At 38.6% G+C, this 26,230-nt stretch overlaps 1 protein-coding gene across 4 annotated transcripts in view; it reads right to left on the bottom strand.

Annotated features, from left to right (window-relative positions):
• UBR1 (ubiquitin protein ligase E3 component n-recognin 1) overlaps nt 1-23,845 on the bottom strand; it is a 64,870-nt gene extending 41,025 nt beyond the window's left edge. For 2 of the 4 annotated variants that reach the window (XM_057403886.1, XM_057403888.1), the window contains exons 1-6: nt 23,637-23,845; nt 12,369-12,625; nt 10,022-10,100; nt 7,873-7,983; nt 2,222-2,352; nt 708-846 (exon numbers count right to left, since the gene is read on the bottom strand). In XM_057403886.1, the coding sequence (XP_057259869.1) occupies nt 708-846; nt 2,222-2,352; nt 7,873-7,983; nt 10,022-10,100; nt 12,369-12,625; nt 23,637-23,729 (810 nt within the window). In that variant the 5' untranslated portion in view covers nt 23,730-23,845. Of the gene's footprint in view, nt 1-707; nt 850-2,221; nt 2,353-7,872; nt 7,984-10,021; nt 10,101-12,368; nt 12,626-23,636 lie in introns of all 4 variants that reach the window. The other 2 variants (XM_057403887.1, XM_057403885.1) reach the window with 2 other exon arrangements.
• Nucleotides 23,846-26,230: the final 2,385 nt, after the last annotated feature.

The raw sequence follows: 26,230 nt of genomic DNA, 5'->3' as shown, positions 1-26,230 counted from the left end.
AAAGGGATTCTAATATTAATTTATATATATATACACACAACAAATACATACACAACTATAGAAAAACACATTAAGTTTTGTACTTTCATGAAGTGAAAAAAACATGGTTGCAGTTAAGATGATTCAAACACTGATCATGCTTTCCTCCCTAGTAGAAAATATAATTACATTACTGGTGTAAGGTCTTTACATGAGACATTATTGTGGAAAATAAAGTAGTAAAATTGTCAGCTTCACCCATATTCCTTGAAGGATTCTTCCTGGTTTCATTTGCTTAATTTGAAGTTTTAAGATTTTGAAACTAAGTCTGAGCCAAAATAAGAACTAACTCTTGCAAAATCTTAGGTACATTTCTAATGAAATGTAACTGAATATGCATATTGCTGAATTGTGTATTTTTCAGACAAATAAAATATTAACCTCAGTCATGAAAAAAAAAAAGGGCACAAAAATTATGCCAAACATGAACAGAGCAACTTCAGATAAATCAGCTTTTCCCTTTCTCAAGAAACTGGAGTTCTGTCCCAGAGAAAAAAAAATAACAGCTTAAAAACTTTCTTGAAGCAAGTGCTGATTGAGTCACTCTGCAACATTTCTCTCACCTCAAGCTCCAGCATCCCAACAACAAAGTTCTACAACCAAGAGACTATAGTAGCGCTTCTTCATGATTAAAGAGTGATTGTCTCCCATATCCAAAATGCACTAACCTCTTTATCTATGGCAGTAGTATGCAACTGGGCTTCACTGCGTTCGCAGCCAAGTGCCCTTTGCAGGCTATAGATGACATGATCATAAGAATGATGTTCATCATTGAATAGCACACAGTAGTAGCTGTCTACTTTCTCTCTACTGGAAAAAAACCAACAGATTATCATACAAATAAAAATAAAATTGTAAATAGTGTCCTATCCAATACAAGCAACAGCTCACTTGACAGCTTGAGAGAAATGTCAAATACAAAAAAATGGAAGAAAGCTAAGAATATTTTTCATGTTAAGGGCACTCCCCCTCTCCTATGTCAGAAAAAGACACAGAAACCATGCATCAAATACAAGAGATTTTAATCTGTTCTCTTTGGAAGGAAGTCACCTGTAACTATAACCCATCTTTCCTTCCTTGTTGAGGTAGTCATGATATGAGGGGCAGGCCTTTCTGACCTTGGCAATACCTCTGGCGTAGATGCACTGCCATCCACATCATTGACTGTCCTTCCACATCCAGAGGTCCTATTGTAGAGAGGCATCTAGGAGGCAAGGTGGGCAAGTAGAGTGTTCATCTGCCACCACAAATGTAGACTTGCCTCCATTTCCTCCTTCCTTTTAATCTACTGCCTTCAGCCTGGCAGGGGGAGGATACAGGATCTTGAGGTTTTTTTCTCAGGGAAGGCAGAGCATGGTGCCACCTGTCTCTTTCACAAACTTCCTGATGCTTCTTAACCTTCCTACTTCCTCTTGTGGCTCTGCCACCAGGCTGAGCAGATCATCCACCTGGTAACACCTCAAACAGCTGTTCTCAGTACTGCCATCTGTTACCAGTGAAAGGCTCTAGCACTCTATGCTGCCTGAGACCTGGATGGCTGTGTGTGGGAGCCCTGTCTGGGCTGCCACATCCATTCTGGTGAGTGCAGGGGATATAGCTTTCTGCCAGGTGGATACCATAGATAAACTCCTTCTGAGAGTGATGACCACCAACTGAACTCACGTCTTGAGCTGGTATGGTGAGTACACCCTTCCTGCACGCCCTGCCACACGAACTCCACACCATGCCCTGGCTGACCCACCACATTCTGATCACTAGCACTCCCTAAGCTGCTTTTTATAGGCATGGGGTGGTTGTGGTTGCTATGGCAATGCCCAGGCCTCATCAGCATCTCTAACAAGACCTGCCAGCTACTGGCAGGTCTCTCTACTGCCCTGGCATTTCCCTGTATCGGGAAACCCTACTTCTGCACCAAGACTTGCCACTCTGATGCAGATCAGGCCCACTTCAGAGCAGCTCCCCTCAGCGACTTAGAGAGCACAGTCACACACTACTTTACTTTTCCCATGAAGTATCAAAAGCTTTTCTCTATTTAACCATAGGTCAAAAATGCTACAGAAATGCTGTTTAAAGGGATTTGGGCAATAATATGCTTGCATATATGTAACAATAACACAGGCAAAATTATTACCAAGGTTTCTAATGCCTTAAAAGGAAACTTTTAGGACCACCCAACTCCTACCTAGTTGTGAGCTCCGGGGGCAGTTCCTTCTCTTCTTCCCATATAAGCATATCTACAATGTATTTTATCACAGAGGGAAATACCCTCCTAGAGTTCTCCATAATTTCTTCATTCAACTGACATTCAGAATTCTGTAAAAGAAGAGATATACTTACGGAAAGAAATTCTAGAAATGAAAAAAAAAGTTGTCAGAACACCTTATTACTGTATTTGTTTCAAGAAATTTGTCTTCTCATGATTTTCAAGTGAATTTATTTCACCTAATTTCTTGTCTTGAAAATTATTTCATCCCAAGGGCTGTCATTAGTATTCCAACAGTTCTACCTACCTTTTTTTCCTATTTTTTTTTGTTTGACACATCCAGTTTTTATCTAGGAATAGACCAGGTGAGGTGTCATTAAATGCAAAAGGAAACTTCAACTTTTTTTTAAACTTAAGAAAACTGGTTAACAGCTTCCTGTACACCTGAAGATATTGAAAGTTTGTTGTCCAGACCAAAATTCTTCCTCTGTATTTTTTGCTCTTCTGTGCAGGTATTACATCAAACATTTTGACACTCCTTGAACATCCAAGAAAATCTAATCTCCAAGAAAACCAAACTCTGATCTTTTCAGAGATCCCACCATAGACCTAAAAACCATTCAAAATATCCCTGTGAATGGACATATTTTCCATCCACCCAGATAAAGCTCATTAAGTGAATTGTCTACATCATATAACATTATTAATCTTTTCCATAAGCATTTGAGCAGGAGAGAAAATAAGGTTATAAGCAAAGAAATTATCAAATTTTCATTTCAGAATGAAGCAATCAATATTCAGGTACAAGACATAGATACATTGCAACATTTTGTTAAAAGAAAGTTTTAATCCAAAGGCCCTGATGACCCTTTCCATGTACCACCTTCCCTTCAGCATGTGCACATATAAATGGCATATAATATTATTGTTAATGCAACCAAATCCAATAATTTCATATACAAATAGAACACAGAAACACAGGCTTACATTTTCTAGAGTATTTACGCAAAGATTCCTATGATTTTAGGATCATCCAAACTGTCTACAAAATCTCAATATGTGTGTGCTTGCCAGAGCACGACAAGATGAGAAACAAAGATTCTTTCCAAGAATAAAGTTTTCACATGTGACTTTTAGTCCCAAAGTACTAAGAACACTCACCTCTGCAATGCACAATCTGGCATACATTAAATACAAAAGAACAGAAAGGGCAATGTGTTTAATATAGCTAAGAATCATGTTGATTGTTGGGTTGTTTTTGTTTTTTTTTTGGGGGGGGGGAGAATCAACTATAGTCACATTTATCCATTTATGAAGAAAACTATTTAAAAAAAAAAAAAAGGCAGCACCAAATAAAATCATATTGTGTCCATGACAGAACTGCTAAAAACATAGTGGAAAAGAAATAAAAATGCATGGTATGACCAATTGCTTCCAAAGCTCTGAACAATGTGACCTCATAAGCATTAGAAGAATAATCTGGATTCAAACATACAATCTAAAATGTCTGCCAATGAAATCACAGTCCCTAAATATCACTGTGTGTACATACATAATTTTGGATAAGCTTGTGGTAGATCTTGGTATTAAAGAATGTAAATGTCTGGGGTAATTACTATTTTCCCAGACTGGCAAAGCTATCATCACCTTAAAGTTTGAAGCAGAATGAAAAAAAAAGCAACAGTGCTACGAATAATCAAATTGAACTAAGTTGAAAATGTACTGATTTTTTTTTCCAGTATTTCCTTATAGTTTGGGTTTTTAAGTATTAACATATAATAACCAAATATGATAGAGCTGGAGGAAAAGAGAGCTGTGCATAGATACTCCAAACAAGAGCCTTGCAGTAAGACATGCTGCTCTCTTTCAGTCTGTAGAAGAAATCAAAGGAAACAACATCAAAGGATTTATAAACTATTAAAACTGGGAATTACTCATACAAGTAGCAAGAAGTTAAATGATGCAATGTGGCCTCCAACACTATCCACATTAACAGAAGTCACAGTAAAATGACATTAAAATACATCTAATTTAAATTGCAAGGGTAAAAATAAAATCGCCTGAGAACCATGCCCAAAAATGTGTAATTATTTAAGCTTCAGGTAAAGCTTCAAAAAACAAAACAGTGGAGGAATGAACAAAGTAGCTTAGATATCAAAGTTCAAAAATAACTAACAACCAATTCTTTATTTTTATTTTCTTTAAACAAATGTGGCAGTATTTTTATCCCATCTCAGACACAAATTCAGTAAGTTACCTGTTTTTAAGGATACATTTGGGCAAAAAGGTTTTTGTATTTCTGGCTTAGTGAAGATACTAATTTGGGATCAATTAGGGAATGGATGACTCCTAAAGGCCTGGAGTGCAGATTCTAAAAATGAAGGATTGCTTTTCTGAGCCCCATATTACATATATACCAACACATTTTGGAAATTGTAAATCTCCTCATAGTAAAATTCTTTTTGCTTTTTAACTAAGGTTTACTTAGGATGTTTGTAAGGATCCTGTATTTTACTAATACTTACTTGTTATTATCTCAGAAATGCTGAAAAAGTGGGTGCTTATCTTTAATGTTGTAGATTGAAACTCATCCTCTACTAACGACTCATTTTTAAAGAGAGGTTGCTCTGTAGATCACTTTAATCTACCTTTTAAAAATAGCAGCGAGTTCCTAAGCAAATTTTACCATATTCTGCATAGCAAACATAATGTACACATATCCCTCTTCTTATTTGCTCCTACCTGTTCAGAGAAAGCTTATAAACACCCTAACATGATATAGCCTCTTCATTTAGAGTAATTAAAGGAATACTGGTCAGGATCATCCAGAAAAGAATGCTTTTGTTTGACAAGCATGTGATAAACTCTTACACTACCAGAAAAAGTGGTGGAAAAGAAATAGGCAAGATGTTTGTTCAAATGCACTTTGCAACTTATTCCCTTGAATCAGCACTATATACTGAGAAAATTCTTACATTATGGATGTCCTTGATTCTCAAAACAGAGAATAAAGTGTGAGGCAATCCAAACATCCATGAGCCTCTTCATCATGAAAAACATCTGACAGACAAGTCTTTTATTAAAAAGGAAGATGGTCAAGCAATGCAATCTGTTAAATAGTTACGTATAGCATATATTAATGTACTGATGCATTTCGTTATTCTAGTGGTTGTACTTCTGCTCTTTACTAGAGAGTCTACAGGAGCTGACTGCATAATAACTATATATACTGGCAACAAAAAACTACTATAATAGTAACTCTTCTTCAAATCCGAATAATTGTCTGATTATATGTTTTCTAGCATTCATGACTCTCAGGTAACATTCATTGTAGGAGTATGTCCCAGTTTATGTGACAGCAGTTATAACGTAGCTTTGGACTTGCACAACTCCATGACAGAAGCAGTGGTCAAACTAACTCACTGCAGACCAACCAAAGACTTTATCAGAGATTAGAAGAGAAATATTATTCAAAGCAGCATGGGAGGTTCCTTGTTTCCCTATCATCACATGTATGATTATAGTTCACAGTAAAGTTTAAGAGATACTGTGTTAGCTGCTGTCATTATTGATAATGGTCTATCCTTTAACCTTATCTCCATTAGATACAAATGGCCTGAAGAATATTCTGAGCACCTTATCCTCATCCAAACAGAAAACAGAATACTGTGGACTCTGAATGCCTACAGTTTCCTCTCAAGCTTTGTTTAAATACGGTTTTGAAAAAAGCCCACAAGACTTGGACAGTGAATTTAACAAGAGTGAAACAGTCTTTTGGTATAATTGATACAGGTTTTGGTGTTTTTTCCTAATACTTGGGGTTTGATTATTTTATTTTTTATGACACAGCTGTTCTAAAGGAAAGGGATATAAAAAGCAGAATATGCTGTCACAGGTGCAAATACCAGATTATGAGATCAAAATCTATACTTCGCAGTGAAACAGGTTCCCCAGTGGGAAGTGAACATTTCATAAACCATTTTAAGGACTCTGGTCAGAGCTGTTGGAAGCAAAACCTACTGTTATTCTCAAAAGTAATGTGCTGAAGCAACTGCTCAAAGATCCTGTACAAAGACCTAAACTTTAAAGCAGGGAGACCCATCTATTTTGTTTAGAATCTCTTTGGTAAAGTTCTTTATGTGCCTCATAGGTCCATGTTCATCCAGGTATCTGTGGAAGAACATTTAGTTCTCAACTGAGACACGAGTTTTGTCTTAAGACCGTTACTAAATTCTCTTCATGACATAAGGAGGTTTCATTGATCAGCCAGAAATCCGATATCAAGTACCTTATAGCATAAATTTTCCACAGTATCTAAGTGTGGCTTTGAAGCTGGTAGACACAAGAATTCTCTATCCTCCTGCACATCCTGTATAAACAGTCCCAGGAATCTAGCATTGCAAAAAATCCTATTTACCTTCAGAATGCAAGGACAAAAATGAATACTTCCCAAAGAGGAACTGTGCTAGGTTCTTATTCTTGAAACACCTCTACAACATGCTGAAAAGAAGTATTAAACACTTATGTAGTAATGGTGACAGAAGTAAAATTAACCATCTTGGGGTAGCTATCTTGGGGTATTCTAACATTGAAAAAACAATCTGCCTCTTTTGATTACAAGTTTTCATGAGTAATATGTAGGTATCAGCCACACATACCAGATAGCTCAGTACTCGGGGATAAGCACAGCTCAGCAGAATAGACTGTGCTGAAGTAGGTGAACATTACAGTGACAATCTCCAGCTGGTAATCAGATGACCATTCTTGGAGCTTCAGCTATTTTTATCCCTGAAATCCATTAAGATTCATGGTTTTTTGAAGGATGAACACGTGAAGGAAAGCTTTGTCTCATTTTTCTGTAAGACCAGTGCTCTTTATTCCTTTCCCATTTGATTTTTCACCAGATCAAATAGAACACTACTTTTGCAACAAACGTGGGTGGAATTACGGGCCTATTTGCAATGACAAATCCTAAGAGGCTTTCTGTCCTGATTATTTCAGGAAGTAGGACTCTTAAAAAAAAATAAATGTACCTGAAGCAGCCAATCTGCCCGCATTCTGAGAACTACTTATAAATGGCATATTTCTCATTAGTATGCTGCTTTATGAGGTATAATAAGCATGAGACGTCATAGCATAAGAGGTTAGTGTTTAGTTTTAAGCATAGGGACTTGTTTTAGTTGTAGGGACAGATCACATACCAGAAGCAACTAACAAAAAAACGTCATTCAATAACACAGTAATATGGAAACCAGAAAATATTATCAAAATCAATTATTATATCTAAATATAATAACAACTAACAACTGGAAAACCAAATACTTGTAAATAAGAACCGAGTAATACACACAGCAAAGAAAAAAGCAAGAGACTAATTTTAATTCCGAATCAAAGACAGAAATGCACCAGATAGGTAGATGGAACTGTTCTATTGGTTTAGCCTTTTGTTTGGAGACAAAGGATATTCAATTTATATTGAACACACACCTCAACCAAGGAAATCCTGATTTAACTCAACTGGATCTGCCACATGAATTATTGAATATACATACTCTCGTATACAGGAATAAGCAGGTTTTTTGAAGAAGGCAGTATTAATAATATTTACTGTCTTTAAACAATATTCTTACCTCTTTTGCAGAACCTGATGCTCCTGGCTCATGTTTAGTACACAGCGGTCCAGCCTTCCATGCCTCTGTATCCCCACAGTCACAAAATCCACCTCCAGTGGAGCTATGCATCTGTAAGAAGCATGTACTGAAGTCACAAAATACTCACATAAGAAACAAGAGAAAAATATAAATGGACATTATTTAAGCCAAACACAAGTATACTTAAAAAAATACAAGAGGCACTACATAGCAAATGGACTTTTCAGATAGAAAGACTTATAGGGAAAAGGGGAGACACAAACTTTTTAGCAGAAAAAAAAGGAGGACATACAGTTGCCACTGCAAAAAGGTATGTAAATCTAAACCAAATTTAACTAAAAAGTAGGTGAAATAGCCTATGACTAATAACTGCTTCATGAATGCAAAATAATAATTTCTGCTTTTATTAGCAAAATTATAGCAAAAGTACTTAATGCTTTTTTCTGAAAATAATCTAAACAAGGATGCATATATTAAACATTTTGTAGTACCTCCACTTCTAGCAAAAAAAAATAAAATATATAATCAGCATCTAAATAACTTCTTGCCACTTAAACTTGGCATTACACTTCCAGAAAAGTACAAATTCTGACCCATCATTGTGGCAAAAATAATTCCTTATCTTACTCTGAATTCCCAATCCTGAAAAAATTATAAAAACACTATGTGATCCAATAAAAAGACATTCAACATTGTTATTTTCTTGAAACATTTTAAAATAACCTGATCTAATTAGACACGGTTTGAGCAAGTGGTTGGACTATGTGACCTCTTTAGGTCCCTTCCAACCCAAATTATTCTATGAACCTCTAAAGAGTATAATCTGTATTCTTTACACTGCATCTTTAAAACAGAAATGCAAACCTGCTACCATCTGACTATTTCCATGGCTGATATTTTGCCTGAAGTTACTGAAAAACAGGGAAAGGACAACAGCTTCTCAGCCCAGCTGTGATGCCAAACTGCTCTCTAATTGTTATTGCCTATTTTCCCTGGTTTTCATCTTGCCTCTCCATAAATTGTGTGCATGCATCTGTAAACAGAAATTATATTTGCATTATCTAAGTAGGTTTGTAAGTCTTTGAATAAATATCTACAACACATTTTCAAATCAGTATGCAAAGGCTTGTAAACAGGAGCAGAATACAGTATTTTAGCCCCAGTTAATTCTGAGATTGCTAGGAACTTCTTCCAAACTCTCACTGAAACATACCTACTTAAAAGGGATTTATGATCAATTCATAATACAAGATAAATCTCTTCAGTGGATGTCATGTCAATGAACAGAAGGAATAACTGCAAAAAAGGCTAGCCTGCTTTTTGGCCACGAACGGCAATTAAATTGAATATATAATGTTTCTGTACACACACTTCATATATTGTTTTCCATTTCTGCTTCCAAGGCTGTTGAAATTAGAGTTCTCAAAGAAGAGGGCAAGCAAAAAATGGGGGCTGGGAAGGAAACAGTAGATGACACTTTAGGCAGTGAGTTAGCTAAGAACTATTTAAATTATCCTTTTTTAATTAAAGCATGGGAAGCTCCCAGAGATAACAGACTTAAAGAGGATCAAAAAGATATCAGAAAGATACGATCTGTCCTAGAACAACTCCATCAATAAAACAAAACAAAAAAAATACCACTTAACATTTGTTTTAACTTTACCATAGTCCACACTAAACACAAAGTGGTTCATGCAAATCTAAATGGAGGAACAGAGTGGAAATGCAGACACTGCATCAGTGACGTAAATGCTTAAGTTAAGGCCCTTGTATACACACACCCATTCTGAATTTCCAAACAGCACTGACTGGGACTCAGGTCAGGACAGGACTGTTATTATCGGTCACAACTTCTTGCTCTGACACACACTTCTGTGATATTGCCAAAGAGAATAACAATGTATGTATTCAGAAACGCTCTCTTACCCTCTGGTTCTTGAATTAGAAAGTTTCTTAAAAGAAGTTTACACAGTTAGAAACATGAAAGAAAAAAATAAGTAGTAAATCCCAGATTTTTTAATATAAAAATTACTAACAGTTTATATGCAGCTTATCATTGCAAAAAAAAAAAAAAAAATTTTTTTTGCTGAAGCTACAAGTACAATTTCTTAATACAGTATTTTTCTACCTTGTACCGGTGGTTCTTGTGAATGCTGTTCTGGAAACAGTCCATACAGAGTACACAAGTCGGATCAACTGCACAGTCTCTGCAACAAAAATGGTAACTGGAAAATGTTCTAAAACAAACACATGGAATTTCCATGCACAGAAGAAAATGCTGCTCTGAGATTAACAACAGATTCAAATTATAAAAACATTTGGCTACTCCACATCACAGAAAGATGAAAGCCAATCTTGCTACACTTGAACCATGTACTCCAACATGTAATATCAGATTCCATCAGAAACATGTTTGACTTCCACTTTCAAAACTTGTTGCTAACATATGAAGATAGGCTGAGAAAGTTGGGGCTGTTCAGCCTGGAGAAGAGAAGGCTGCGTGGAGACCTCATAGCAGCCTTCCAGTATCTGAAGGGGGCCTATAGGAATCCTGGGGAGGGACTCTTCATTAGGGACTGTAGTGACAGGACAAGGGGTAACGGGTTAAAACTTAAACAGGCGAAGTTTAGACTGGATATAAGGAGGAAATTCTTTCCTGTTAGGGTGGTGAGGCACTGGAATGGGTTGCCCAGGGAGGCTGAGAATGCTCCATCCCTGGTGGTGTTCAATGCCAGGTTGGATGAAGCCTTGGGTGACATGGTTTAGTGCAAGGTGTACCTGCCCATGGCAGGGGTGGTGGAACTAGATGATCTTAAGGTCCTTTCCAACCCTAACTATTCTATGATTCTATATTCCTGCTTTTTCTAAGAATAAACAGTTATTAAAAGCCATGATGACTTTGAAGTAATCTTTATCAGTTTCCCACAATTGCAGCCAGTCTGCTAATGAAACTTTTACTGCACTTCTACAAAGCTATGTTTCTAACTTTAAAAAGTTAGAAGTTAAAATCAAAGGGGAATTCCTTTTCAAAATAACCCAAAGAATATATATTTTGAAATCAGGTATCAACGGTTTCAGTCATGCACTCAAATAATACCTGAAAATTCAGAATTACATTCATGGGCAACCTAGTTCTGTTTTTTCTATGTTTATATATATATTTACATACGCTTTTTTATGCTGCCCTTATTCCCTAAAACATGGTCACTTTTTTCCTTTAGAGGCTGTTTCATTCTATGCATAACATGTTTAATGACAGCATAGCAAGTTTTGTGTTTTACAACATTGTTCAACATCTAATTCAAACCTCATTCACAATACATCTAAAATAGTATGGTATTTCTGATTACCGAATTCCTTTCCTTTCAAACCTTTAGATAATAATAGTTACAATATAATTTAGTACTTCTCTAACATTCATTTATTACCATAAATCTACCATAAGGTGAGTTAAGAGAAAACCAGAAGTGTTTGCTGCATTTGAAAGCCTGATTCAAGACAGATTTTAACATTTCAGAGCATTTATTTTAGCATTTCAGAAGCCTAAACCAAATGTATATTTAGCTTCAGTTGCAGTAGTATCGTATTTTGTATAAATACTACCACATTTTTGCAAGACAGAAGCTCAAAAAAAAGAGAGACCACCTCCGAGATACACAGCTTTATCTTTTTGCCTGCTATCATATAAGAACTCAGCAGAGGTAGGAACAGAATTATTCCCATTAAAGCAGTACTAAACTGCCTTGACCACTCTTTTCCTTTGCAGAATCCAATGCCACATGCACTATACATTTTCTAGCAAACACTAAGAACTTCTTCAAAGACCATTCTCCTTTCATAAGCAACATTAACTTAAATCTAGAACAACTTGAAGAGTATGAAATTGATTAAAATGTTACAGTGCAATTCATAAAGTTTACAAGAGTTTTTCTGGCCATAATATTCTTTTTTTCCTAAATAATATTTTTGGGGTATTTCTGATGAAATTCTCTAGGCTTTTGAATTGTACTGAAAACTACAATAAAATATGCCAGCACAGTTGCAAACTATGCCTACCAGAAAGACCTCTGGCTTTTTTAATATTTTTTCCTACTATTCGTATTAATATAGTTGCATTAATTTAATTAATAAAATTAATCATATCAAGTCAATGTGCTGCCATCTTTAATACAGTCCAGGATGTGAAAGAAGGTGAAAACCCCATGCTCATACCTTATCCAGTACTTTAAACCAATTTCAGTACCTTTAGTACACTTTCCACTTCCTTCCCTATTTCTCTGTAAGAGCCTGCTTTTCATACATAATTTTCCTCACTCTAACAAGGCTTGAAATGTGAAGCAAACGCCACTGCCAGTTAAGCAAAGACATACCATAGCACAAGCAATGACTAGCGTGCAGCACAACTGATTTTATTAAGCCACTTTGCTGGATTATCTCACATAGGAACATTCATGATAACATACCTTCATTCTTACCTGCAAGAGTATGTTGCCTCCCCTCCTTTGAACACCTTCCCACAGAGCTGGGAAGTTCCACTCTGTTGTAGTTTCTCCAGAAATATGTCTGGGTCTTCCCCAAACAAATAACATTCCAAGGGGTATAATATTGCTGCCTGGACCATTTCTTCTTGTTTCTCCAGCAAGGGGTCCATTTCAGCTGAGTAAATATTTGGCACATGTTTTGCCAAGCACTGTAAAAACATAGCTTGGAAGTTGAATCTTTCATCACACCACTGCAAGAAAAGTACACCGATGGAGAAATATAAATGAATAAACAAACATAAGGAAAGTAAGATTAAGCACTTCTTCTGTGAACCCAAATTTCTCTACCACATCAGAAGTCAGTTCTGCAAGTAATAAAACCCAGAAAAACACAGTTTCTCAAGAATTTCTCTGCTATTTTCTTTTCAATACCCACCACAGTAACCTCTGTTCCCTTGAAGTATTCTTCTAAAACACTCCGAGGCAAGAGTTAGCAAGTGCTCTGCTACTGTAGAGCAACCCATGCACTAATTAATTTTCAACTACATGCTTTGCCAACCGGCCAATACACAAGTCTTGAGGTCTGTTCAGCTGCTGACAAATGAAAACAGCAGCAGCAATAGGTTTCCCTGTCTTAGCTGAGAAAGAAGTTTGGGATTCAACTCCTTAACCTGCTAAGGCTAAATGCTCAGTAAAAATGCTCTCTGAAACTGTTACCCTTCAGTAAAGTTTTGTTGAAACTGGTCATCAGGGTTCAATAGTCACTGACTGAATAGAAGCTCAACTGATTATATAAGCTTAATGTCCTTGCGGAACTACACTGAAATGAAATTTCATGTTTATAAAACAATTAATGAAAGTACCTGTGTTTCGACTTGAGGTTCTTACTTTTCTTAAATTAAGTCCCTGATCTTATTTGCAACTACTCTGAGCAGTCCTCTCCAATTGTTCTATTTCTGTCCTTCAAATCTGAATAGTCTTTCTTTCACATTATTCCCATTATTTTGAAATACCTTTTGTTTTTCACCATTGCAAATCAGACACAGAGCCTCCTAAATACAATGTCCATTTATACACAACATCGATTTATGCCAGAAAAAAAATATTTTTGCAGAACAAAGTATCTACTGATATTTTGGCCATCAATCTTCCTTAGCATTACCCTTAGGTAGTCCATTACTTCATTTATCATGGTGATCTATGAACTCAAAAGTTATGGAAGAAAATTCATGATGGAAAAGAGAAGCCCTGAATAATGCGGTCAAACAGGAGAGCAAATTTGTCCTCAAATCATCCTAGATTATCCCCATTTTATAAGGGCAGGTTGACCAGTCTAATCAGCTTTCTTGAATTGCAAAGCATTCAACCCATCCTTAAGTAACTGAAAATGAAGATTCATCCATGAAGTGAAGGGAACCACTTATTTAAAGTCCAATTCTAACAAAAATTCTAGATCAAGAACCATAATTTATTACTTGATCAGTAAGCACCACTGTGATCACCATATTGGTCATGAAAACTTCACAATACACATGCGTGTAATACCTATGCATTCTGTATACATATATGCACTCAAATACATAGGCATATATTAATTTTCACATATTCACGGTGGTAAGGAGCAAAAGGAAAACAAAGCAGGCTGCCATTTTAATTCAGTAATTAGAACTTTCAAACTACATAGCAACCATTTTTTTAACAATTACACTTAACCGGGGCAGAAGGACACCAAATTGTAAAAAACAAGTGAAAATTGAATTCAAATTTATCAAATACTTGCATAACAACACTTAAAGAAAAATACCACAGTTAGCTGTGAGTTCTCAGAAAGACAATAAATGGTAACTTGTAACTGAAAAGTGAATTCCTTGATTACATGCATCTATTTTTTTATAAATATGATTTAAGATGAGTGGAAGTAAATTATTCCTAGCATAATTAAACCCGTAATTCAATGATCTTTCTTAAACATGTTTCCTCCTGTAACTTGTTTTCAGTTTTTGGTTTAACTTTCCTATACTGCACTGTACCTTTAGCAAGTTACCCTTCCATTTTGGTTGCGGTATTTGTTCAAAGAGGGGATGCAAGATGTGACCCCGCTCTCTTTTCAAAGCACAAGAGTGTCCCAGTCTGTAGCTCTTCTAACTTTTCAAGTCATGTTCCCAAGAGACAGTGCAAGTTTAGCTTCTGCATTGTTGGAACACAGCACACCATAGCGTCAAGAAATACAGGGCTAAGATTTCCTGAAAATCTGCCAGAAGTGTAGAAGGGGTTCTCACACAGTCTAACTCACAAGCATTTCAAGCATTCCTGTGCAAAGCTTTTAATTCTATTTAAACGTTGTCCAAAGAAGGAAAGACAGGAAGCAGAGAACAAGAGGAAAAAAGTGAAGAGAGAAAACTCTGAAGCAGTCTGGCTGCTTTCTGGTAAACACACTAGGTTATATCCTCAAGCCCTGCATTACCCAGAAAACATCCATTATATTCACAAGAGAAACAAGAATATTATTTTTCTTATTTCTAAAAGCTGCATCAGGCTAAACTTCAGACCCATCCTATACCCTCTGTGTCTCCTAGAAGTAATTTATTCCTTGCATAAAAATCTGTTTAAGATACTATATTCAACTGTATAAACTTACACACAAAACTATCAAAAGTACAGAAGCTGCCAAATAAAGCACACCTCTAAATTAAGATTGCCTGTCCAATGCTAGCTTGCTCCCCTTGTGCCCACATACTGAAATTCAGGTATGACTACTTGGATTAACACTTTTGAGTAGTCCCACCTTCCTTCTGCTCACTCCTTTACCTGCAGTACACACCTGTCAAGTGCTCAGTTGCTATAGATGTAAAAAAACATGAATTAACAAATTGTCAGGGTTTTTTAACTGAACATATCAACTGAACATACTGGTTGATAAGTAGAAGGAGAGGATAATTGCTGTGTTTGTATCGTTGATGAACCCATTAAGCTGGTGTAAACATCTACTGGGGACTATCCTGACTAGCAAATGTCCAGGATGGGTGCAGTTAAACTAACTGATGAGTAGAAGGACAAGATGATTGCTATGTCTGTAATGTTAATTAAGCTGATGCTTCAAAGACTGCCAGAAGTTATGAAGATTGCTGGGAAAAGTAAGCGACTCTCAAAGACCACCACCCCATTTTTGTATGCATGTGGGAAGCTTTCTGGAAAATAATGTAATTCATGTGTAGCCTCATGAATACGTGTGTGCACCCAGTGACTATACAAGGATGGCCTGCGTAGCAATACAGTGATACACGTTAGGAGGAGCTATCCTCCCCTGCCTCCCAGCGCCGTAATAAAGAATACCTGTCAACTTGAAACTTTGTTGGCGACTCTGTTCCTGGAGTTTTCTCCAAATCATGGTGAAGAGGAAATAAAATACTGTACCATCAACACTGAAGTTCTAACCATCCTACTATTCTTCCAGTTTCTTCTACAAGTAAGACCTACAGAAAAGTAATTTTCCAGATTCGATTCCACTCAAGAATAGATTTGGAATAGTGTACTGAAAGAGGCAGAGGTCATGAGATCATGCAACTGAGATGAAAACATTATCGTGCAACTAAAATACTACTATTAGTCAGCTCCCCACAGCCTCCCAGCACTCACACCCTACTCACTGGGGCCCACAGACTGTAACTAAGAGAGGAAAGCCCAAAGGATGCAGGCCTGAATACACTCCGATTGACACTATTTCACTGGGAAATATTTTGGGGCTGCAAACTGAAAATTACTGAGTAGGAAAAAAAAAAAAAAAATCACCTCCACATGCATTTGGAATAAATCAAGGTTTCATCTCAAATTTGAATTTTGAAATTTCTCAACTTTAAAATATTTCTATTAGCAACCTTAGCAAAGCTTTTTTGATTTTTTTTTTTTATTTTCTCACTTTTCATAAGTTAACTGAAGAAACAGCCATGCCATCGCATGGATCGTATGGACATAGGCATGGCCCAGAAACAAAACCGCCACAATGACTAGAACAAACTAGGGCAGTAATCACAGCAGCTGCACACCACCACCTTTCCTGTGGAAAGAGCAACAGCCACACCACATCAGTGGGCATTCACAGGTATTGAAAAGAGCAGGCAAAGGTGACACTACTGAAGTGAGTCAGACACGCATTGCCTCCTCGCTCTTCTTTCATATTTTGTATCTCTAATCTTCCCCAGCCCCATCTCTTTTCCCCCTTTAATTACCCATTCCCATCACATTCTCCTTTTTTAAGACGACAATAATTCTTGAACTGTATGAGAAAGGGAGATGAAGGGAACCAGAAGGAGTTGCAAAGCTGTGTTGCTCAAGCATAAGCAGTTTTGTCAAAAGAGCAGAAACAGTCACCATTTTGTCCAAGACATTTGATTTGTTCTGTATAACAAAAGCACTCATGTGTAATCTTTAATGGCTCTTCAGAAGAATATGGCTACAGAAGTATCCCACAATACCACTTGAGGAAGAATAATTAGGAGACAACCTCTTATCTTGCATGAAAACCTGTCCTCCTCTCCTCCTCTGTGGGATCAGACTACTAATATTTCTTCCCATGTGTAAGCACACAGAGCTCTTCCCAACAGTCAAATCCAGCCAAACATGCAGGTTTCTCCTACACCTAAAAGGACAGTTTGTAGGCTTTTTCCAAACCCTTTAAATAAGCATCACGTCAGAAAAGGTCAGAGGAAGAAAGAGCTGTATTTGCCTACAAATAAACAGTGCTATAAAAAGAGAAAAACATGTCATTGATATATCCAATTTTGTCATTCACAAAACACATTTATTTGTGAATACTGCAAATAACAAAAGGAATGAGAGCTAAGGAATTATATAAGGAAAAGAGAAAAAAGTTACTCACAATTCACTTTTCACCTACAGATCAAGCATCAAATTATATTTCCCACCACTATGACAGAATTTATTATTGCAACAGATTTATTATGTACATTAATTCAGTAGTGACTACTTCCTTTTTGATTTACATTCTAAGCACAGTCCTGTTTGAATTCTGAACTCTTTTCACATTAAGTTTGCATTCAGCGATACTATAAAAAGCAGCTCTTCTTTAGCCACATTGATTGACACACTGATCTTTCAATGCAAAATGACCGCATGAATTTCAAGACTATATTTTTAGATAGAAATATTACTGTAAACTGTGAGAAGGAATATTAATATTTATAAATATTAAATAACAAATTATGAAAGACTAGACACTGCCAGCAGAACAAACTAAAACCTACACCTAGTCCACCATTCCAGTTAAAAGGAGCAGTAAAAAAGCTTAGCTTGTGCATGACAAACCTGTCAAGCATGGGATGGCAACACCAGTTGCTTGTCAAAACAGCTGGGAGAATCAGGATTTTAAAAGTAGAATGCTGGAGACATCATGATTTCAAGCAAGTGCCACTCAACATCAATACTAAATGCAAAAGGCTGCTTTGCTTTAATTCATAGAACAGTGGTTTCCAGGTAAAAAGATTAGTAGGAGAAGAGATCCCAGAAAACTTTTATTCTGATATTGTCTCTCCACTTGAGCGACCATAAAAGACATTAAAAAGAATAAACATGCAGAAGCTCCTTAACTGCAGAATACTTAACATACGAAGTGAAATCATGAAAGCCTCTCTTTACCTCTAGCAAACTGCCTACCAATGGGAGACTCTATCTTAAATATGCTACAAAATTAGCACAATACTACTAAGAAGGTCCAACAGGCAAAACAAAGTAGCCAGAAATTCTAGCAGTAATTCCCAAGTCTGAGGCATGCAATCTAAACACGTCATGTTCCAAATATTTTGGCCAAACATGCATTAGGTAGATAGCAATGTACAATTAACATGTCAACACAAGGGGAAACAGGAATTTACTATCACTTATTACAAACACGCAAAACACGTATTATCCCTGGAAAAATAGCAAAATCATCCTATTTGCAGAGTTACTTGCAGTATTTTGTGAGACTCTGAAATGTTATTTTTTTTTTTAAGTTCTGATTATTTGATAGATCCTTTTAATTTTGTTTCTAGAGAAACAAAGGAAAGACTTTGATTGTTTCCTTGTTTGATCCTTAATGTCTATGCTTTGTTCTCCAACCCTCAAAGGAACAGAGTACCTATCAAATTTCTTAGCATTAGACTGCACTTCAAAAATGGCAGCTACTATAGAAATTGATAAAGAAGTCATTCATTATTTTGGCATAGCTATGTTTGGGGAAAAAATCTCAAACCAAACAAAAAAAAACAAGGGAAACAAACAAAGTGATAGGTTTTTGTGTTGTATTAAGTCCTGTGAACTCAAACTTGTATTACAACTACGAATTTTCCAATTGTCATGCATTTTAAGATCCAGTGTATACGTAGTCTAATTCTGCAATGAATGCGCGTACTAAACTTGAGGTGATTCTACCTGTATTTAGCACTCACTCGGCATCTTCCAAATGCTTTCCCTTATACACCAAAACCAACCTATTTATCCCCAGCTTCTCTGCTGCTCTGGGACCTAGAAGCCACTTAAAACAGCTCCATGCTATCAGGAACATACACTTGTTGATATGTTCTCCTGGAGGCACATACCTCTCACAGCACTGTAACAGTATTACCATATACTTTATATATATTTATATAAAATAGTAAAATATAAATAGGATATATATAAAAAAATATAAAATAGCCCATAAAATAAATGCAAAAAGTTTCACCTCAACATGAGGAAGAACTTCTTTACATTGAGGGTGTCAAAGCACTGCAACAGGCTGCCCAGGGAGGCTGGAGTCTCCCTCTCCGGAGACATTCAAAACCCACCTGGACACGTTCCTGTGTAACCTGCTTTAGGTGGCCCTGCCTTGGCAGAGAGGTTGGATGAGATAATCTCCAGAAGTCCCCTTCCAACCCTAAAAATTCTGTGATTACAGCCGAATTACAGCAACCAGCAGTTGTGTACTTTATGCAGACTTGAGAAAAGATGACAGATACCTTCACAATCACAGTTTACTCCTGCACTAACAAAAGCCACAAAAATTACCAAGAAATATGAGTAAACATGAAAGCAGACAAGGATGGCAAAGCCACAGCACTGCTCAACACCATAATAAAATAAAAGCACTTCAGTAGAGTGCTAAATATATAGGGATGCAAACAGGATCCTGGCAATGCTCCAGTTACCTGTTGCAACTTTATAGACTTCACTTCTTGGACACGGATACAAGTGTCCACTATACACTGTTCTGCTAAGACACTGCACTGTTCTAAAAACAGTGGGTTTGGCTATGTGCAATTCAGGGTTTATTCACACAAAAGGATATGGTGGTCTACCTAAAGATGAAATTTTGAACTAATTTAGTTTAACATAAACTGTTGTAAAATCATAAGGACACACCCTCTGGTCTAAGCAGGTTAATTCAGTTTAGGAGAGAACAGATTTAAAACTGGAAGAAGTTACTGCAACTCCAAAATAAAATGTCTGACAGATTTCATTAATCTCAAGAAATAACCTGCATATGAATATTAATACCCCCTCCACATTACTACTTGATTACTACACAGCCACACAACAAAGCTGCTCATATACATTTTCTCAACTATATAATAGCAGTGAATGACACAAAGCAAGATCTGAAGTGTTTCAGAATGCACAAGCACCTCCATCATGTTTTGCTTTTTAAGATTAAAATTCAAGATCAAGTTATTTTCCTGACTTTAAAGGACATATTCTAATAATAAAGCTTTGCTTTTCTTGTATACCACTACCCACATATATCCACACTTTTCTACAGGGGTATTGACTGATGACAAAAATGGGGCTTCAGGGAAAAAAGTCCCTTTTCTTCAAAAACATTACTAAAAAGGTATACAAAAATTTGAAGACTTAACATAAATTAAAATCTTTGAAATATTTTAGTATCTAAACCCTGCTAATATATTCCAGATAGGTTGGGTTCAAACTTTAACAAAGGAAGTTCAGGTTAGATATAAGGAAGTTCTACACTCTACATTACAAGGAGTAATGGGTTCAGACTTAAACAGAGGAAGTTCAAGTTAGATATAAGAAAGAAGTTCTTTACTGTGAGGGTGGTAAGGCACTGGAATGGGTTGCCCAAGGAAGCCGTGAATGCTCCATCCCTGGCAGTGTTCAAGGCCAGGTTGGATGGAGTCTTGGGTTACATGGCTTCGTGTGAGGTGTCCCTGCCCATGGCAGGGGGTTGGAACTAAATGATGTTAAGGTCCTTTCCAACCCTATTCTATGATTCTACAGCAACCACCAAAGCAGGGAGGAGGCAAACGAATTTGTTTAGAATACAGATGGACCATCAACCAAAGGGCTGGATCCAGTCTGCAAAGCAAGCTTTTATCAAGCCACCAGCAATGCCTGCTAGCCAGCTACTAGACAAGCCAAGTCCAGCCTATCAGTCAGACAAGCAAACCATGGATGCTGTTTGGAAAGAAAAGAAAGTAAACTTAAGTTTGGTAGTCAGAGTTTACTCCTAAGTCAGTGGCAGTGCACCCCAAATTCAGCCCTCTCTCTTTCAGGGTAGCTGAGCTGAGGAAGCAATACAGCCACTAGAGAGAAGCAGAGGGCAGATACGGGACCTGACTTCAACTAACGCAGTGAAATGCCAACTCAGGGACCTCTAAGTATGGCACCCAAACTGAAGAGTTGGAGTTAACTGCACAAAAGAAACCACTGAGTTAGGCTGGGTGCAGAAGAGTTTATTACCCGAGTCATCACCATCCATCCCAGAATCAGGCTGAATCCTGCAGAATCATTCCAGTAATCCTGCATCATGCACCCAGCATTCTGGAAAGGTTTACTACTTATGCAGCCAGACTTGGTGCTGCACTGCAACCAACAGCACCCAAAGCCAGAGATGAAACACGAGAGCAAAAGTCAGCCTGACAGACTTTATAATAAAGCAGATTTGACAAGCTCAGTAAGGATGGAGCTCACTCCATTCATCCACTTGTTTCTGCTCCACAGTCCCTCAACTTCTTTATTCTAGCACCACAGTGAGAGGACATTCAGCCAGCTGTTTACAGTGAAAACCCAAGTCAGTCAGGATACATCACATCCACCTAGCTAGTACAGAGGTAAATCGGGTGTACTGCTTCCAGATTACAGCTATGTCTGGCATCCATATAGCCAGGTTCACTAACTTGCTTTCATGAATGCTGTCAGACCCAGCCTAAGTCCATATCCCCACCTACCCTTCTCCCTTAATACCCTCACCCCATATTCCCTGCCTAAATTCCTGCATTTTGCTTGGCTATATGACAGACAACACAACCTGGCCACCCACCTCTCTTGGAATAATAGTAAATCTGGCACAGAGATTTGTCTAAAACAACATGAAAATCAAGACAACTTAGTGGACCAGCATCAACTGGAAGTAGCTCAGGATGTCTTCAATATCTCTGTTTTTCACACCATCGCTATTATCAGTTCTATGCATTTCCTGGGCTAACTCAGGCTCTTATGTCCTCAAATAATGAGGCTGATTGCATTGCTTTTCTGCTGACTGCAACTATCACCTCAGACTTTCAAGCTTAAGAAGTTGCTTGAGTCAGACTGTAATTTTTGACAGCATAATGCAATCAAATTACATTTTTACTAGTTTAAAAATCAAACTGTTTCTAATACAGGAAAAAAAAAAACTCCACTCACAGGCCTGTAACAGTCATAGAAACATACTTCACTTTAGAAATAGAATAATGGAATAGTTAGGGTTGGAAAGGACCATAAGATCATCCAGTTCCAAGCCCCATGGCAGGGGCAGGGGCACCTCATACTAAACCATGTCACTCAAGACTCTGTTCAGCCTGGCCTTGAACACTGCCATGGATGGAAAATTTACCACTTCACTGGGCAGCCTGTTCCAGTGCCTTACCACCCTCACAGTAAAGAACTTCTTCCTTATATCTAACTTGAACTTCCTCTGTTTAAGTCTGAACCCATTACTCCTTGTCCTATCACTACAAGGCTCTGTAATTACAGGCTGCATCCTTACAACTTGCAGATACCCCTACAATTCTGCAAGAGGAGGTACAACAAATAACTGTTGTTGGCTTAGCACTGCTGCCTGCAAGATAAGTTCTAGGAGTAAACTTCTCCCCATTTACATTTTCCTAATTTTATTGTTTGTAGCATGCTGTAAAATTTAAATACGCTACAGGCTTGCCAGTGCCCAACTTTAAAGAGTTTCAAACCCACAGTACATATTCAGGATGTTACAGGAAAATGTAACATAAAATGGTACACGATTAAGTTTGTGACACATCTTCAGGCTCCCTTTCTTAACAGGCTTTGGGTTTTGAACTCCTCTAGCAAAAGCGTTGGCAACATAGTAATCACAAGGTTGCGACAGAAAGCACAGAAGGCCCTTACCTACTACTGCTAAACAGACAGATTAAACACTGCTGTGTTCTCAATAGAGAATATTAAATACGTGCTTAAAGTAATTCACAGAAGAGAGAGAATAATTCTATTCAGCAAATAAACAACTGTCTCCATCTACATCCTTTCTAAACGCCACCATTTGTTGCTTTCATTCACACTCTGAGGAACAATAATCTGTTACTAAGCCTTTTTTTGTTCCACAGTAGCCACCTTAAGAAAGGTAAAGTCACAAAGAGGATAAAGACGCATGTATATGCTACAAGGTCTTAAGGACACAGGACAGTCTCTGAAGCTTTCTAAAGTTTTATCTCGTTTAATTACGGAAAAGTCGAATGAAGACACGGGTCAGGGCCCCGGCAGAAGATGCTGCGGGGAGCTGCCAACAAACTGCTTCCCTCTGGGCCGCCTGACAGGAACTCGCCGGGGCTGGAAGAGGGCTGGCTCCAAGGAGTAAAGACAGCTGCCGTCGGGCTGTGGCCAGTTCAAGCCGCCGGGACCGGGCCTGGGCCGTGCCGCGCTCCCAGGGGGCCCGGACCAGGGTCTGCCCGCAGCGCAGGGGGGCTGCGGACCGCCCGCCCCAGGCCCACCGCCCGCGGCCGTTGAGCTGTTATGCCTCAGCAGGTGCCGCCGCCGCTGCCACCCGCCAGCAACTGTAGGCCCCACAACAGCGCGTTCCACCCCTCCACGGCACCGCACTGCGGCCCTGACCCGGAGGACGCGACCCCCTCCAGCGGGGTGCACCGGTTCCCTCCGTGAAGGAAAGGCTCGGCCGAGCGGCAGGGTAGCGGCACAGACAGGGCTCAGGCCGCCCAGAGGGGCGGCAGGGGGAACCGCGCCGGGCTGCAAGCTCACCATGGCTCGCTCCTGAGGCTGCACGGGGAAGCGGCCACCCGCTGCTCCCGCCGCGTCGCGGCCTCCGTGGCTTCCGTCGCCTCCGTCCGCCATTTTGAAAGTGAGGGACGCTGCCGGCGACAGCGTCACCGCCCGGAAGAAGCCGCCGCCGTCACCCGGCCGCTGCGCTGCGTCCACAGCCCGCCCATCGCAGCCGCCGGCGCCGCACCGCGCGCATGCTCCGTGGCGCTGAGGAGTTCCGGGCTGAGGCGCCGTAGCCGGGGACTGAGGGGACAGCGGTCGCCTTGACCCTGTTTGGTTTGCTGGGGAGGCCAGGACCCGTACGGCAGCGTCTCCTGGTATCATCAGGAGGCCGAAGCAAAGCGCTTTCACACGGCCGACCCGCGACACTTGTGTTAATCCTGCCTGCAGAGTTATACAGAGTTCCTATGTGGACACTTAACACGGTGTTGGTGTTTGCTTACGGCCCTGCATTTATAGCAAGATAACAGCGGAAGTAATTTTCATATGCACATGCATATTCGTCCTCCTTCAGCAGACATGGCACATCTGCCATTTGGGCTAAGCAAAGGCAAAATGTTAGGAACTCCGTACAAGCGTAGGAGGCAGCAGTAGCTTTAGACACATGCCTGTCTCCAGGGTCAAAAGTGTTTCCTCCACAGCTCCTTGCTACAGCTTATTGTAACTGTTCTGGGTACTCTGGCAGAAGATGAGGGTGCTTAGGAACTTGGTTGATGTGTGACAGACCTGGCCTAAGAGCTGTTGGAAGTCTTAGGGATTATTGCAAAACAGTCCAGTTGTGCAATTCCCTGTGCTTGTGCCTTTCTAGGGCTGGGGAAATAGGGAAGCGGCCATAGCTTTAGGCCTTGCAGGCATACATATTAACCACGTGTCTAGTTCTTCTGATTTTAGAAGACTGCCTTTTTCCATTGCAGTCTTATTGCTTCAGGCCTCTGAGATACTTTTCCTTGCTCCTCAGTTATCAGTATGGATGGCATAAAGTTTGCAGGTGACCTTTTCAGGTATCTTTAATAGATTTTTCTCATTGTACATGGTCACAGGTACCCTTGAAGTTCTTACGTCTTCAGATCATCCCACTGTAGCTCTTCTGTAGTAGCTACCACTCATCATTTTAAGAAATGCAGACTTACTTCATTGAAATCTGTCACTTAAAATCACTAAAACAGATTTTGGCATAAGATGTAGGAAAGGACAAAGTCGATTTTGCCATTAAGCCACTTGCCAATTGCTTCAAAGCTTCACTGAGTTTTGACTGTACACACTGCAGCTCTGTGCTCTATCCTTTTTGGTATCATGGCTGACGACTAACCAGCAGTGTTTGCACAACGGCTGAGCTTAGACTGTGATTACTGGAGTCCTCCTCATACACTGGCATCAACAGTAATATAATATAATCCAGCTGCTGATGCAGTTGAGCAAGAGAAGCAAGGCTGTTATTCAAAGAGAGCAACAAACACACCCAAGCAGGGGAGGGCTGCATGTAGTCCCCTTGCTGTGACACAAGTACCTTTCTTGTGTGGCCATCTTTCTGAGCAGCCAGTATGGCTTTGCTTTACTGTGGGACTTTTAGAAGTAAACCAGCTGCTTTAGCTGAACAATTGCATACACTTATTAAACAAAATACTGCCAAAAAAATGAAAGATCTGGAACTCAGGTAAGCTGGGACATGGCAAAATAAGTGGCAGCACACCTCTGACAAAACAAATTGGCAGCACTACCCAGGCAGAAATGGCACCAAACATCAAGATATCCATGGTTACTAAAGTACTATAGAGGAAATAAGAAGAACGAAACAGGAATCCAGATAATTTTTAATGGAGACAAAATGCTGAAGCTTAGTAAGCTCAGCAGTCCTGCTAGAGCTAAAATAAAATGGTACAGCTGTGGGAAGAAACTGAGCAAAGCCCAGTTTTCAGGATTGCTCCTCAGAATTACCAGGACTGCTGATTGCTAACTGTTGGTTTAAAAGCAGTTGTTTGGGGTGTTCTTTGGGGAAAGTAAGAAGCTGACAAGCAAGGTGGAAGGCAGATAAAAATAACAAAGCTAACATAAGTCCCACAAAGAGCAGCTAAATTAACAAGAACATCTGAGGAGAAAGTAATACAGTCTAACTCAGCTGAGAAGTTTTTCTTGAGCAATGCTAAAAATTAAATCTTTGCCCTATGACAATTATATGAGAAAATTAAAATTAAGCAATATTGAATTAGAAACTTCTATCTGTAAAGTTGTTTGAGAATAAATACTACATTTACTATCAAAGAAAACTGGTGTACAGTGACAGAAGCTTTTTCAGCTAAACGCATGCTTAAGATGGTAAGAAAAACATCTGAACAGTAAATGTGGCAGCAGTTAGGAAAACAGAGTTGATAACAAAGAATAACTTACTGATTCTGAAACTCTGTAGTTGCTATAGTAAGAGTCAGAATGGCAAAAAAAAAAAAAAAAAAAAAAAAAGGTTGAAAGACCAAGAAAAGACTTTTAAATTATGTCAGGAGCAAAAACCAAAACTGAACAAAAAAGGTTAATTGCCTAGATTTATGAGCAGGTAGAATTACAAGTACTGACAGGAAAAA

The sequence above is a fragment of the Pezoporus wallicus genome, unplaced genomic scaffold (genome assembly GCF_028554395.1).
Source record: "Pezoporus wallicus isolate ANWC-B61680 ecotype Strahan unplaced genomic scaffold, APGP_CSIRO_Pwel_v1 contig_8673, whole genome shotgun sequence".
Classification (NCBI taxonomy): Eukaryota; Metazoa; Chordata; class Aves; order Psittaciformes; family Psittacidae; genus Pezoporus; species Pezoporus wallicus.
This window is presented reverse-complemented; position numbering and strand designations above follow the sequence as displayed.